We start from the raw sequence: 17007 nt of genomic DNA, 5'->3' as shown, positions 1-17007 counted from the left end.
AGAAGACAAAGACCAGAGCAGTCAAGAAAGTGAAGCCCTCAACTCTCAAATCGAAGTCCCTAACCAAAGTCAACAAGGGAGACATCATGTACTTTTGTGACATCAAGGAATTCTCAGATCTAAACCTCTATCTAGATGAAATGGAAGAAGTTAGAGGGATTGATGCTTACAGGAATCTACCTGAAAGGTTAGTATTCAAGTACAAGGGAGGAAAAGAGATATAATGGCCACTTCACAGGATCCTTCAAGAAAGCCAATCTGTGCTGATAAAGGTTTATTCATCATTTAAGAAGAATTTTGGATTCAATGTGACAGCTAGAAGACTGGTTCTAAAGAAGATTGAAGAACTGAGGAGTATTAGAGCCAAAGATGCACTCCCAAAGACTCCAACTATTCCTTACACTGGAAGTAGAGTGCATCTAAGGCCCTACTGGCTGATGGAATTCATGGATGATAAAGGAGTTAGAAGATTCTTCAGATTAGAAGACCAGTTGAGCATCTCTAGCAATGAGACTCTTTTAAAAATACAAGGAATGCTAAATCTCTCAGAATCTGATGAACTGGAATTCCACAAATAGCTCCAAAATCATATAGAAGAAAACAACATAAAGCTTGGAAAGAGATCCAGATCATCAAGGAAATAGATCAATCTGCTCAGGCTAAAGGAGTACCTTGAAAATGACTGTGAGCAAATCTTTGTACATTTTGTTAATTGCAGCACTTTACAATTTTATCTACTTTCATTTAAGTTTGTATTCTTAGAGTGTTTTGTTATCATCAAGTTTCTCTTAATTTATGGCTACAATTCTAGTAGACATAAATTGGGGGAGATTGTTGGGAATATGTTGTGAACTTGATGATTTCATTAACAAAACACCTTAGTAGATTTAACTTAGTGTATTATGTAGCACTCAACGGATAATCAAATATAGTCCAGACGGATGACTCAATATAGTCCCGGCGGATGATGATTTGACATCCATCGAGTGAGTAGCTTATGTAACAATAGGTCATGTAGCACATTTCTGCAAACACCTTTGTATAGATTCTGTAGTAGCATATAAGTCATGTTGACTGTAATTAGATATGCAGAATAGGTTGATTAATAGTAAATAGATGATGTCTTGTAATTCTGCATAAATGAAATAATGTTAAGTGCCAAATAGCTACCCGGCAGATGATTAGCAAAGCTACCCAACGGATGAACAACAAGGCAACCCGACGGATGATCAATTCAAACATCTATTGACAGTGACAACACAGTCACATGCGTTGAGTGTTTACAAAAGGAATGTGGCAGCCTATTTAATTGGGTTTATGAGAACAAAGAAGCATTTCCATTTTCATGCTATCATGAAGATATTCAAAGATGCTGAAATAGAGTAATGAAACAGCATATTATTAGACTTGATAGGTTTTGTTTTATTATCTTGTCTTATTACTGTGTAATCTTGGTGATATATAAACCAAGAATAGCAAATAGAACAACAACAAGACTAAGCAAGTATTTTCTCAGAGAAACAATTGTAAGCTGAATCCTTTAGCATTTCTCTATAAGTTTAGTTGTTCTTATTTGTAAGCAGCTGTGAGCTATTCAAGCTTCACAGAGTTCTCTAGATATATATATATATATATATCTGGTGGATACATTCAAATCCACCAGAAAGTTTTAAAGACTTGTATTTTTATTACTTTGTGTTTTGATTTATATTTAACTTGTCATTCTATATTTTGCAAATCAAAACACTAACATATATATTTTAAGTTAGAACACTTTATAATTCAGAAAAAGTTTCAAGAATTCCATTCAACCCCCCTTCTGTAATTCTTGTTGTATTGTTAGGGACTAACAAGCATCAATATCTCACACCCTCTCTGTCCTCTTCCGCATATCTCTGTGTCTCTCTCTTTTATCTCTTTTGTTTTGATTCTCTTCCCTGCGAGACCCCCCCTATGTCCTTCATCTTCCGCGGTCGAATTCCGGCTAGCCGCTGCCTTTTCCGGTGGGTTCGCTGCTGTGGATGTTTGTGTGTCTGTGTATGTATATATATACGTTTTGTGTATTATTATGTGTGTGTGTATAAATGTGTTGTGTATGTGTAATATGTGTGTATAGTCTGTGTGTTGCTGTGTAGCAGTGTTGTGCTTCCAGTCGTCCCTTTCCTTTTCCGGTTGAATATTTCTGGCTGAGGCGCGTATTGCGCGCGTGCCTTTGTCGGGTTCGAGATTTTATTAACGTTAATTACTTTGCTGCAGGAAGTAATTGAATATTGTTCGTGATATAAAATATATTTTCGCGCGGGGAATATTTAGATTAATCGGTGAAATTCATGATTGGAAACCCGATTCAGGCACCTCCGAATTTTACCGCCGTCCGCGATGAATTACGACGAGCGGACGGTGGACTGTGATGAGTATTCTGAGTCCTAATATATAACAAATAATAAATTTATAAATTCTATTTTATAATTTTTGAAATAGAGTAGTAGTTAAATACTTATTCTCGGGACTGTTTGGATTGTAAATTGTGGTTGTTGAATCGATTGCCTAATTGATTGGTTGTTGTGACGTCGAATTGCTTTGACGGGTAATCCGATAAACAAAGGAGACGCTGCCTGATCTCCAGGAAATTGGACTACGGAAATACGGGAGCGTATCCGTTGATTATCAGGACGTCAAGTGACTATACAATACATAGGTGTTTTATATGAAACTTGATTGTACGATGTGATGAAATATTTTGCCAAAACCAGTAACCCTAATTTCATAAAATGACGAGTATACGTATTTTTGGAAACGAACACCGAACCGATATTTGAGAACGTGAACCCAAATTATTGTGTTTGTTATTATAATATGTATAATTACGAGTCGAGATCGTTAACGTTTGGGTAGAAGTGTTAGTGAGGATATGTCAAGCATACCGGGTCGTCTAATGTAGGGTATTTCGACTCTGTAGGTTCTAGTCGTGGGACTCGGGAATTGAAGTTGAACTAAAAGATAACCTAGTGATCAGTCATCAAGCGCAGCGAGGTTCCAAGTGAAGGACCCGATCGTGGAAGTCAGATCCAGGATAGTTTGATAGTAAGGCGATAAAGTCGAGTGTCCAAGTCAGTCCAAGGTCAATCAGAGATAGTCGAAAGCTCTGCAAGGCAAGTACCCCTGACCATTCTTTTATGGTTCTGTATATATGAATAGCTGTTATTTTATTCTCGTAATGGAACAGAAACATTTTAAGTTACGTATCCCCTGTATTTGAAAATGTTATTTAATATGTTTTTGGGGAAAAGTAACTTCTCAAAGTACCATCTCTAAAATGTGATTAAAATGAAAGGAAGTTTTGAATAGTGTGCTGTGATAAAATTGTTTTGAAAAGAGATAGGTAAAAGTGGATTTAAAAACTGGATAAAATGAATCAGATATTGGATAACGTTGCATAAGTGGCTAATTCTGTTGTGCGCATTACATAACCGATTAGTCCAGCATAGATAATCAGAGACCTAGCTAGTCTCTACGGATCCGGTTATTTTGTGTGAAAACCCGATCAGCTTTCCTAGATATTTTATGTGAAAGCCCGGCCAACTATCCTAGATAATTTGTGTGAAGGCCTAATCAGCCGTCCTTAGATAACATCCAATACATATCTGATTGTGATTTTGTGGTTCCACTAACGAAACAAGTAATTGAGGTTCCATTAACGGAACAAATGCTTTTGGGTCCTCGTAACGGGACAAATAATTTTTTGGTTCCTGTAATGGAACGGAAGATTTGAAAATGAAAATAGCATGCTAAAATTGAACTTTGGTATTTATGCACAGCACACGACTGTTGATTTTGTTTTACAGAGCATGCTAGTTTTGATATCCAGTTTATACATGTTTTACTTGTTTTCTACCGAGTTATGAATTATGTTCCTATAACTGCTTTACTTTAAATCGTTTTTACTTGTTATTCATATAGTGGTACTGCTGAGCAATTGATTGTTCACCCTTGCAGAATGTTTTATATATGTATTGCAGATGCCTAGGGGATTCTTTCGTGATAGTCAGAGCAGAGTTCCAATTCCTTTCGCGTCGGGCTCCTCTGAGGTAGATGTTTTGGACCAAGGATGGTCTATTGAGTTTTATTAAGTTAGTTGTGTCAGGTCGGTTTGTATAAGTCGGTGTTGTAATAGTTGTAACCTAAATCATACTTAAACTTGGAAAAGGTCTTGGTAAAAGGGTCATAATTATGTATAATTAGTGATTTAGATTATATCATGATTATTATTATTGTTGTTGGTGACGTCAACTCCTGACCCCGGGGTTGAGGCCATTACACATTTGTCCAAATTGGACACAATCCCTACAAGGAAGGATCTGGAATTCCTTCCCTTACAGCATTCCTAATTACCATCTAAGTTGGAGACTTATCCACCAAGTCTCCCAACACAAGTCTAACCCTATACTCATCTCTATATAAAGGGCTCTACCCCTCAACCTAGAACTACGTTCTTGGATTGATTCTCTACAATGCAGAGATATGTAGGCTTCTTGCGAGGACGGTGAGTCCGCGCCAACTCCAATAGGTAGGCAATCAAGAGTGTCTTGTCACATCAACTTTGGCAACCTCTTGGCAACCCTATTGGAGATGCTCTAAGAAATATAACAAGTGACATATGTGTGTTGATAGTAGAGATATTAATAAGATAACTATTAAGTTTCATTTTTCTAATCCTCGATTAGAAGACATGCTTGATGAGTTAGCTGGTTCGAGATTATGTACAATGATTGATCTTTGAAGTGGATATCATCAAATCCGTATTCGGCTAGGAGATGAATGGAAAACACATTTTAAAAGCAAGGATGGCTTGTTTGAGTGGTTGGTGTTGCCCTTAGGGATGTCTAATTCCCCAGGTACTTTCATGAGGTTGATGAACTGGGTACTTCATCCCTTCATTGGTCTTTTTGTGGTGGTATATTTCGATGATATTCTTATCTCTATAGTAAAGGCAAAGATGAGCACCTAAATCATCTTCGACAAGTATTGCAAATTCCATAAGAGAATTAACTATACATTAACTTGAAGAAGTGTACATTTTTTACCAATAAATTGTTGTTTCTGGGTTTCATTGTGGGAGAAGATGGTATTCAAGCTGATGATGAGAAAGTTAAATCTATTCGAGACTGGCATGTTCCTAAATATGTTATTGAGGTACGAAGGTTTAATGGTTTAGCTACTTCTTACAGGAGATTTATTAAAGATTTCAGTACTATTATTGTTCATATTACTGAATGTTTGAAGAAGGGAAAATTTTAATAGGGACTTGAACAAGAACAAAGTTTTACCTTGATAAAAGAAAAACTTTGCACACACATGTTCTTGTTTTACCTGATTTTGATAAGATTTTTCAAGTGAAATATGATGCTAACAGAGTGGGAATAGGGGCTGTACTATCCCAAGAGAAAAGATCGGATGTGTTCTTTAGCGAAAAACTATCTGAAGCGCGTTAAAAGTGGAGTACTTATGACCAGGAATTTTATGCAATGTTTCGGCTCTAAGACAATGGGAGCACTACTTAATTCAGAAGGAATTTATTTATTTTACAGACCATCAAGCTTTGAAATTTCTACACAGTTAGAAAGTTATCAATAAAATGCATGCTCGATGAGTAAGCTTTCTACAAAAATTTATTTTTCTTATTCAACATAAATCTGGAACTCTTAATAAAGTGGCAGATGTTTTGAGTCGAAGAGCCTCTTGGTTGGTTACATAAGCACATGAGATTTTGGGGTTCGAATTATTGAAGTAGTTGTATTCTGGTGATGCTGAGTGTAAGGATTTATGGGTCAAGTGTAGTAGAAATTAGCCATCTGCGAATTTTTCATGTTCGAGATGGCTACCTATTTAAAGATAATCAATTATGCATCCCTTGTTCTTCATTGAGAGAAAAACTTATTCCTGATCTTCGTGATGGTGAACTTAGTGGGTGCACTTGGGCCGAGAAAAAACCATTGCTAGTTTAGAGGAGAGGTCTTATTTGCCTCATCTGAGGAAAGATGTGATTGCAATCGCGAGAAAATGTTATACTCTTCAAGTTACTAAGGGACACTCTTATAATAATGGTCTTTATATGTCCTTGCCTATTCATGATGATATTTGGATAGATTTATTCATTAATTTTGTCCTTCGACTCCCTCGTACTCAACGGGGCGTAATATCTATTTTCGTGGTTGTTGCTAGATTTTTCAAGATGACACACTTTATTGCATGTAAGAAGATTACTGATGCATCAAATATATCCAAACTGTTTTTAGGAAGGTTGTGCTCTTACACGGAGTGTCAAAGTTTATTACTTCTGATTGGGATACAAAATTTCTTATTCACTTTTGGATAATTTTGTGGAGGATGTTCGAAACAACTCTAAACAGAAGTTCTACAGCTCATCCTCAAACTGATGGTAAAACTAAGGTAATTAATCGAATCTTGGGAAATACGATTCGAAGTGTTTGTGGTGAGAAGCAAAAATAGTTGGATTTGGCATTGCCTCAGGTGAAATTTGCTTACAATAGCGTTGTTCATTCTGTCATAAGGAAGTCACTTTTCTCTTTGGTATATACAGTTGTTCCTATGCATGTCGTTGATTTAGTCATGTTACCAAAAGCACAGGGAGCTAGCATGGCAGCAGAGAATATGGATCAAGAAATCATTTATGTGAAAGAAAGTGTCAAGGAAAGGCTTGAAATTATAGGAATGAAGAACAATATTGTTGCAACAAGAGAAAGAAAGTCAGGGTTTTCAAATAGGGAGATGAGGTGATGGTTTTCTTGCGTAAAGGGAGATTTCTGGTGGGAACATACAATAAAATATAACCTCGAAAGTATGGCCCGTTTAAAGTAACACGGAGGATCAATGACAATGCTTATATTGTGGCTCTTTCAGATTCAATGAACATCTATAATACAATTATGTGGCTTATATATATATATATATATATATATATATATATGAGTACCATAGGGATTTTATTTTATATTCGGATGAGAACTCGAGATCGAGTTCTTCAGAGGTGGAATAGACTGATGTAGGACAGTTTGCTACCAATATTGAGGATGCTATGGATCGAAAAAAGGGCACAAGGAAAGGGACTGCATGATCACACTACTAAGGAGGGATGATGACATGATCACGCTTTGGGATGGCATGATCATGTCAAACTAGAAATTTCCAACGGTGATTGTTTAGTGGTTGTGCATGATCATGTTAAATATTGCATGATCATGATGCCTTATAATAAATATTTATTTTTAATTCGGATTTGATTTCATTTATTTTGTTCTAGGATTTTATATATGTATCTATATAAACATCATTATTATGTACAGGATTATTATCTTACTATTAATCAAAAAACCCTTGAGAGTTTCTCATCTTTCCGGTGGATTCCAGAATTATCTTTTTCGAATTCGTGCTTGCGGATTCGTGTTTGTTCTTAAGGATTAGCGCTTGTTTTTCCTAGGTTTTCGTGTTGCGTCAGATAATGAAATAATAATTTTAAAAAAATAATATGAATACATATCTATAAATACATATCTTTTTAATATTCATTGCCTCAAAATTAAAAGAAAACTTTTAGGAAAATATAATATAGTAAGTTATTTTAGGAGAAAGAGAAGAAATGGTATTACATAAAAGAAATTTCGGAGAATATCGCATGGTAAATTGATTTAAAGATAAATTAGAAGTTTTAGGAGAATATTATGATGGTAAGTTGATTTTAAAATATTATGCAAGATGTTATAGAAATCTAAGGAGAATATTACGAATGCTGATAAATATTTATAGATACTTGTCTTTTCATAGGTTAAAAAATAAAAAAAAATAAAAAAATATAATATAGTAAGTTGATTTTAGAAGAATAAGAAGAAATGGTATTAAAAAAAATTATGATAATATCAAGTTGGTAAAGCTTATTTAAAGAGAAAATAGAAGTTTTAGGAGAGTATTACGATAGTAAATTGATTTCAAAAATTTTAATGGAAGATATTGTAGAAATTTTAGGAGAATATTATAAATGAAAATAATTTATTTAACTGAATATAAGGTAATAATATTTTTGATATTTATTAACTCAAAAAATAAAAAAAATTAGAAAATAGAATGAGACAATTTGCGAGACGGCACTTAAACGTCCCTCTCATATAGGTATATTGATGATATGCAACATATTTAATAATTTTATTTTTTATTTTGACTAACCTTTTACCATCATTTTAACACAGAAAAATATTTTGGCTGGCCCTTCACCATTTTTGACTAATTCATAATTCATATACGATAAATCCCAACAAAAAAAATTAAGCCCTGACCAAAAAAGAGGCCCACATTGTTAGATAAAACTTTATAATTGACTATTGTAGAGTATATTTAATGGGCCAAACGCCCTTCCGAACTATCACTGTAACCCATTTCTACAAATCTAAGCGTATAAATGTATCGATCTAATATCTAGTTATCAAATCACATAACTTCCTCTTTTGACTCAAATGACAAACTGTACTTGATCGGATTAATTAATACTTCAATCTGAGTTAATTACACTATCAAGCACATAAGTTAGGTAATTAATTTCATGTCATTGACCAAAATGCTAATAATGGCCCAAATTGTTAACAAATTACACTATACTGTGTTGGCCTCTGATTAGTTTAAAGTTTAAACACGTGTACTAAAGCTGCTTTTATCATAAAATTTATGTTACTTGTTTTGGACAGATGGCAACTTCACATTTCATCTAGGATGCATGTGTTTGTATGGAGTAATTACACAACATAACCTGTTTGGTTAAGAAAAAGTGATAAGAATCTATCATCTATGAAGAAGGAGCACGGCCGAGGTTCACCGGAAATGCATGTGCCATTGCGGTTGCTGATGCCCGGATACGGCGGCGGAAACAATGACCGGCAGCTGGCGGTCTACAACCCTCCACCGCCGCCGCAGTCTTTTACTCGCTTTAGTTTACCGGAAGGTTGGGAGGTTGAGGAGGTGCCACGTGCTGATGCTACTCGCGTTGACAGGGTTTAATCTCTAATTACTCTAATTATTTTTGTTTTTGTGTGTGTTTGTGTGTGTGTGTGTGTGTGTTTGCTTTTATTTTGATCGATTGAGGTTAATCATTTTGTGTTTAGTGAAATTGGGAAATTAAAAAAAATGATAAAATACTTAATTGGTGCGTTTCTGCTTCTAATCATGTTATAAAAGAGAGGACATAAAATTACAAAACAGAGGCTATGACTGATAATGTCCAACTAGAGCTTGCTTCAACCCAAAAAAATTATAAATTCGGTTTAATCTAGCCATAATCTTTTTAGCTGAGACATTCGAGTTTGACATGAACACTCGAACTTACAAATTGTATGAGAGATTATATATATGTTGGATTTGACTAAGTCTGTCACTTGAACCAGATGATAAATTTATGGAAGTCCATGATTATTAATTAGTAACAAATAATTTGCATAAGTTGCATTGTTCACACCTGAAGTTTTGGACTATCTATTTTTTTCTGTACTTGTATATAGAATTGGATTCAGATCCAAAAAAAACTAATAGAGAAAACTAGAAGTTGCATAAAAAAAATCTAAAAATTTCCTCTCTAAAAGAGCCATATTGTATGTTTTCAATATTAAGTAATAATATATGTTGCACAATAGGAGAGTGTGAGTGTCACTCAATTACTTTGTACATATTGCCAGGCTTCATTCTCACATATGCATAATATTCAAATTATAGTAACGTCATAGCTAGTGCTTTTTAAGCACAATATCTTTGTTCAGGGGACAAATATGGAATGGAATAGCTTCGAAAATCAAAAGAGGAGTATAGTTTGTAACTATGTACGCCACCTTACACACACTAGAGGTTCCAATTTTCGATTTCTTGTGTGCATTTTAGGAAATTGATGGGAGGGATACGATAGTTTTCTCTCAAATGGTAGTGCAAAGCTAATATTATTGCCACCAACCTGTGCAAAGTTCTTAATAACATTTGCTCTCAAATTTTCCTTTACGTTCTGGCATCTTTAGCTTGTGTAAACATTTAAATCTGTATGAACAAAACAAGCAATTCTGATGAGCAATAAAACTATGTAAAGTGTAATAAGATGTATCATGGCAGAAGAAATTCCATAAGGAAAATTATGTGACCAATGCTAAAGTTGCTATTTCTGATGGAAGTGACAAATCAGCTAGCCAAAAATTAAGGAACTCATGTTGAATTTTGTGAGTGACTCACTTTGAATGTTTTTACTTCTGTCCCACTCTATGTAACCTGGATGCTTAACAGGATAAGATTTTACATGCATGTTTTATATCTGCATGTTGTGCTGAATGTATGTGTAATGGATGACACTGCAGTATTACTATGAGACATCGACTGGGCACAAGTTCAGATCTCTGAGAGAAGTAGAGAGGTACATTAATGGAGAAGTATATACACCTAGAAAGCGTAGATCAAAGACTTTGAGGTTAGGCTATCATGGATCTCGTGGCACGGTAAGATGATAACTCCATTGCTTTTGCAACAAAAGTTTCAATCTGTTAATTTAAATAAGTTTAACAATGTTAAACTAGTTTTCTCAACAGTCACAGAATTCAGGTTACCGCAAGATGGTCGTTTCTGGTGGAAAGGTAAACTGTTTCAAATTTTTTTACCACAAAAACACCAATCAGACCAAATAAAGGAAAAGAGATTAAGAAGAAGCTCGTAGCTTCTTTTGACAGCAATATTCACATTTTGAATCTACAGTCATATATGTTTTATAATATTCTGAGCTTTAATTTTGTGCTACAGAATCACTTGTAGTATTATTTAGTAATCGCTATCTGAAGTTAACCACCTCTTTGGATCTAACAAGTCTGAGTTGAGTGATGTGTCGGGTTGAATCTGTAGAACTAGCAAATTACAGCAATAAATGAAGTTACATATTAAAAAAGGCATGTGGTATATACTCGATCCTGACTTATTGTAAGATGCAAATACACTATTCTAAGGAAAAAGGAGGACTATCATTTTGGTACCCCTTTTTAAACTAGAAGGTGAATTTTATGAACAACATAGATGTAAAAAAGATGTACATGGTCTAATGTAAGATAGATTAAGAAAAAGGTGTAAATTTAAAGCTTGTTATAAAATCTAACAGTTTACTGGACCCATACATTTTTAACTGTTGTTGGCTTGATGCTACTGCAGTTGTTGAAACTTGAGGAGGAGGACCAAAATCAAATGGCCATTGTTCCTGCTAGAAGAATTTCATTTACTTCGTCAGGCAGACTTCCTGAAGGTTGGATTGTTGAGGAGGTACCTCGTAATAGACGTGACAGCTATGCTGACAGGGTACTTTCTGTCCCCAAAATAGTGTTGTTGTGTCTTCAAAACTTCAGGCTCATATCATTAATTTAATTTATTTCTCTTTGTCATCAAATTAGAAGAGCTTTTTACCTAGGTAAGATACTCTTCAGTATACCTCAGTATGAAGTTATACATATGCATCTCTCAAATTTCAATAACGTGGTTATTGAAACTTACATGAAAATTTGAGTACTTAGGTGAGGACTAGCGGTGTCTTGGTCGCTTTGAATAAAGGCTAATTCCCTGAAGAGATCATTCATATTCTTGTAATGGATGCCCTTCTATTGAATAGTTAGTTGTATCCCTTCTCCTCTCTTGACAAAGATATAAAGGAACTTATTTCTATTGAAAAAAATGGAAAATAGAGGAGTCTAGTTTTTGTAGAAGACTTAGAGCCTCCCACTTTTGGTGCATTGCAAATTTAAAACTGACTTCGGAAAATAATGCTATTTATATGTGTGAAGGATAGGCATCCACAAAAATTAGAATCTCTATTCTTAAGGAATCTTTTCAGTTATGACTAATGAATGGTTTCGGACAAATAAATAAATACCTTTTTCATATTTAAGGATTTTCACTTTCTTCTGTTCTACTTGTAGAATTCTATTATCGCATGTACAACTTAAATTGTACATCCTTTCTAGAAAGTTGGAAACAATTTAGAATTTGTTAGAAACAATTTATTTTTTGTGATGTAAAGTAGTAGAGGAGTATTAACTGAATAATGCCAGCATTGTTTTTTGCTTGCTACGTAAACACCTGATTTTACATGGCTAGAGTTTGCCATTGCACCAATCCAGTAATGGGATGATCTTTACCAAAATATGTATGCTATGTTTAGAAGGCAATCCGGAAACTATGCAAGTCAACTGAACTACACCTTGAGTGCTTGGCCCCATCTTAACTGGCTTACCTAGATATAAGAATGGAATTTTATATTGACATGATATATCAAATCACTATCTTCTTTAAAATTGAAGAAATTAAACGAGGAAGCTATATATAACAGAAATAACAATAAGAATTTTACAATTTGTTACATAGGATGATGTCCTATTCTGTACTTAAAAAATTAGGTGAACGTGAGGGGGATTAGACTGTAAGGGAACAAATATCTCTAGCACAGTTTGATCAAGTAACCTCTCAGAAGGATACTGGCTGACAAATGCCTCACACCTCTAGGAAGAGAGGGTTATGCTAGAATCCATGTTCTTTCAAAGTCCGAGACATATTAATATCAGTAATATGGCTGATGGCTTCTAATTAAGTGTATGACAAAGTCAGGAACTATTAGAGCAAATCCAATGTTGTGTTATATCTTGTTCTATTTCTATATCATAAAACAAAAATTAAAATTTATCACTCTTAGGGCTGTCAAACGGATAATTCGGATACGGATATGCCAATATCCGATATCCGCATCCACAATCGTCGGATTCGAATACGGATAATATCCGTTTTATTTCGGATACAGATATTATCCGTTTTTTCTCGGATACGAATGCGGATATTTCGGACGAATATCGGATTTTTTGAATATTTTTGATAGCCCTACCGTATTGACGATGATTTTAGAAGATTTTTTACAATTAAACTCAAATGATATATTTATATATGTATAAAGTATGTGTATAATCATGTAAAATTCGTATTAATATATTATTTAATGCATATACACACACTATAAACTAATAGAATAAATTTTAAATTATATATTTATATAATATAAATATCGCACATGTATTTGATTTCGGATTCGAATATCCCGGATTCGGATACGGATAATATCCGCTTTATTTCGAATAATATCCGTTTTTTCTCACATACCAATGCGAATTTTTTGGACGGATATCGGATTTTTCGAATTTTTTTGACAGCCCTAATCACTCCAATGGTGTTTTATATCTTGTGCTAAAATAGCACAATGCTTTAATGTGTGCTAAATATAGAACAAAGGATATACGGAGCTATAATTCACACCTCATTCCACCTCATCAAAAAGTAAAAGTTAACTAGAAAAATTAAATTTGTATTGAAAATAATGGGGTACTTGGGGAGTTGAGGAAATTTGGAACAAAATATAGAACCATTCATTGGAGTCATGATGCTACGCTTATTTTTACACCACTATTGTACGTGTGAACTTTGAACACCGAGTATATATGGAAGGATTCGTAAAAGGCCTCTGGAACGTGTGTATATATGTGTGCTCTCGCTCTTATGCTTGAAATGGGAAGTATTGTTACTTAATGTAGAAACTTATAGTGACTGTTTTATTGGTATAAGGAAATATACTGAGGTTTAAAAATTAGGATCTGAGTATTTATATTCTACTTTACAGTATTACTATGAGCCTGGGACTGGACGGAAGTTCCGATCTCTATTATCTGTTCAGAGGTACCTAGCAGAACAGAATGAAAACGACACACTATCAGAAACGTTAGCTGAACTGAAAGAATATAACACGCCTTTGTCCAAAGCATTCAAGATCGGCAGCAATGCAAAGGTGAGAAACACGTGATAATTTGATTGTCCCTTGTTGCATTGATTATCTAAATAAAGGTTTGTCTTTACAGAGTTCCAATGGTTTGTGGAATAACACTATTCCGAGGGATAAAGTGCAGTCAGCGACATTTAACAGCCCCCCTCTGAAAATTAATTGGGTGATTGCTAGTTCGAAAGGAGACTCCTGGAACCCTTTCATTGGTGGATCTCTTGTTCCAGAATCTGTAAAGCAACAATGGTCTAAAAGATTCATGATGAGCATCAACGATGGGAGCTATATAGCACCAGATATACAGTTTTAAAGGTATCTCCCTACTCTTTTAAAATCCATTCACACATTATGCCAAAGAACAAATACAAAGAGAATTATCTAACTAACATTCAATTCAATTTCCAGGCATCAATGATTCCAGATAACGAAGAAATAGCATGAAGTGTCTGCAACATGACATTCACTTCTTTAGCTTATAAAGGCTAAAACAACGTTCCTCTAGCATTATCTGCATCGAAAAGACTAAACGATTGTCCTCTAGTTTTATATGTGTTGAGAAACTTGTACATTCATCAAATTTCATCTGAATGTGGTTTGGATCAGCGCTTTAACAATCTCCTAGTACAATTAAAACTAGATCTGAGTTTAGAAAAGATCAAACCAAACAATTGCAAGAAAGATCGAACATTAAATTAATCGAAATTAACCGAATACAAGACCACATTGCAATTCAAACAAACCAACTACAAAGATCAAATGACCAATGCACTTTAGGACTACTAGGCACATAACTACTTTTACATATCAAATAAACTAAGCCTTCTTGGGTGACTTTGCGGCCTTTGCTGGAGACTTTGGCTCCTTTGCAGCTTTCTCAGCGGTCTTCTTTGGCAACAACACTGGGTTGATGTTTGGCAAAACACCACCATGAGCAAATGTAACTCCAGCCAACAGTTTACCAAGCTCCTCGTCGTTCCTCACGGCCAAGAGCAAGTGTCGAGGAATGATTCTCGTCTTCTTGTTGTCCCTTGCTGCGTTTCCAGCCAACTCCAAAACCTAGTTCAATTTAAACAAAAAATCAATTAATTAGATCTTCTACATTGGGGGGAGAGAGAGAGAGGGAGAGAGAGGGAGGGAGAGAGAGAGAGAGAGAGATTATACTTCAGCAGCGAGATACTCAAGAACGGCAGCCAAATAAACCGGAGCTCCGGTTCCAACACGCTGAGCATATCTGCCTTTCTTAAGATACCGGCCAATTCTTCCGACCGGAAACTGCAAACCGGCTTTCACAGACCGAGTCACGGCCTTCTTCCTTGGGCCTCCTTTCCTTCCACCGAACCCCTTCTTTGCTTTTCCGGCGGTCTCCATTTCAGATATAGATATATGATGAATGTGTATAAGCACTAGAATATAGAAGAAGAGAGATTGGTTTGATTTTGAGATGAAGAAATGGGGAGGCTGTGGTGTGCTTTTATACTGTTTTGAACCGATACATATGAAATTGGGGGCTTAATATGGACCGTTGGATGCGTGTTTATTGCTTTCAATCAACGGTAGATGGGATGTTTGGGGTCGATCCGCGTGAATTGTGAACAGCCAATGGGAAGCGTTTGTCTTTTAAAGGAATGGCGCTGTCTTTTGAAATTTGGTGAATTTTTAGGTTCCCGCCTTGTGTAAACTTACAAAAGTTTTGAAATCTATTGCCTTGTGTACTAGTATTTCCCTACAACAGTGTTTCCAAATGAATTACACTAGTTTATTCAGATTATTTAGTATGTTGTAATTAACAAAAAATCATGGAGTTAATGTTTCATTCAAATTTTCAAAAAAATCGTTATATCTAGAACAGATAAGAAAATGGAGAAAATTTGTATAATGAAATATATTTGACAAGCCGCATTATACAATATTTCAGTATGCATCTTTCTTTTCGATACATCGAGAATGCACTTTCAAAATGCCGATATATATAAAATGATCAAGGTTAGGCTGCTGATCAGTCACGCACTAACCCCGAGCAAGGCACACAGCATTGCTCTAACTACTGGATCCAAGGCACACATTGGCCTAACTTGACCATTATATGGTCTGACCACGAATCTGGTCTACAATTTTATAAAAACAATCCAATTCTAACATAATAACAGAATAAACAATAATAACCAATAATCAGAATCATTAACAACAATGAGTGTTTAACAATGAAAGAGTTTCAATCCTTGTAAGGATCAATAAAATAATTTAAAAGCTTGGATACTAGTATTGAAAGAATTGCATAACAAAGGAATCAATATTCCAGGGTTTCAAAGATTTGGGCTTTCAAAGCATAGGATACAATGTTTGAGTATATAATTAATTCAGTTTAGTGTTTGGAATTTTGTTTGCATGTATTTGTGGAGTAGTATCGTATGCTTGAGGTTCGTGTTTGGGTATACAATAATCAATGGTCTAGAAAGAATAAGGTTCATGGCTCAAGATCAATAACTAGAATCATGGTTTAGGTTTCTGTGCTTCAAAGCACTTGCAATATCACAGGATTATCAAGTACTACAATATCTCGAGGAAGTTCAAAACACTTGCCTGGTATTACCTTACTACACTGTACTCGCTTCCAATCACAACTGTTTTACTCCTCAACTACCTGTTTCCCTTTCCTACGCCTCGCCTCTTCTGCTCACATATCATAAGCATATATCAATCATCAACTCACAGGATTCTATTCAACACATACTTTTATCTACCCTTCGTTTCACCCAAATCCGATTAACGGATTGAAAGTTATGCAATAACCAAGTAAACACCGAATATATAGACCGATAGTCAATCGACAAGTCACGTATAACACATAATACATCACGTAATCAATGACATATCATTTATAAAGAAGTCTCAAGTCATAAATATGCTTTCGGGTATTTAAAATGATTTTTAAAATATTTTTCAGAATTAATACGGGTCGTTGGATCAATTTCGGGTTAATAAACAGGGTTCAGTTGGCCAATTCTAGCTCCGAAACAATTTTGTAATAATTATCGAGCCTTGGAAATAATTTAGAATAATATGTTAAAGCTCGAAACTATTTTTCAGAATTTTTAAATCATTTTTAAGTAATTAAATCTAAT

The 17007-nt window shown here is 34.8% G+C and overlaps 2 protein-coding genes across 2 annotated transcripts; one reads left to right on the top strand and one right to left on the bottom strand.

Moving 5' to 3' along the window:
* Positions 1-8756: 8756 nt before the first annotated feature.
* Positions 8757-14464, top strand: LOC141707306 (methyl-CpG-binding domain-containing protein 7-like). The gene is made up of 7 exons (XM_074510393.1): positions 8757-9057; positions 10395-10532; positions 10623-10667; positions 11230-11373; positions 13730-13894; positions 13965-14197; positions 14291-14464. Exons 1-6 carry the CDS (start codon positions 8854-8856, stop codon positions 14193-14195), a joined length of 927 nt encoding a protein of 308 aa, XP_074366494.1. The 5' UTR covers positions 8757-8853; the 3' UTR covers positions 14196-14197; positions 14291-14464.
* Positions 14465-14553: 89 nt separating this feature from the next.
* On the bottom strand, positions 14554-15342 carry LOC141707307 (histone H2A). Its single transcript, XM_074510394.1, has 2 exons — positions 15047-15342; positions 14554-14941 (listed from the first exon to the last, which is right to left on the bottom strand). The coding sequence occupies exons 1-2, from the start codon at positions 15251-15253 to the stop codon at positions 14699-14701; spliced, it is 450 nt and encodes a 149-aa protein (XP_074366495.1). The 5' UTR covers positions 15254-15342; the 3' UTR covers positions 14554-14698.
* Between the last annotated feature and the right edge of the window lie 1665 nt (positions 15343-17007).

The sequence above is a fragment of the Apium graveolens genome, chromosome 2 (assembly GCF_009905375.1).
Source record: "Apium graveolens cultivar Ventura chromosome 2, ASM990537v1, whole genome shotgun sequence".
Lineage (NCBI taxonomy): Eukaryota > Viridiplantae > Streptophyta > Magnoliopsida > Apiales > Apiaceae > Apium > Apium graveolens.
The sequence above is the reverse complement of the archived record's forward strand: the minus strand, read 5'-3'. Positions and strand labels throughout refer to the sequence as shown.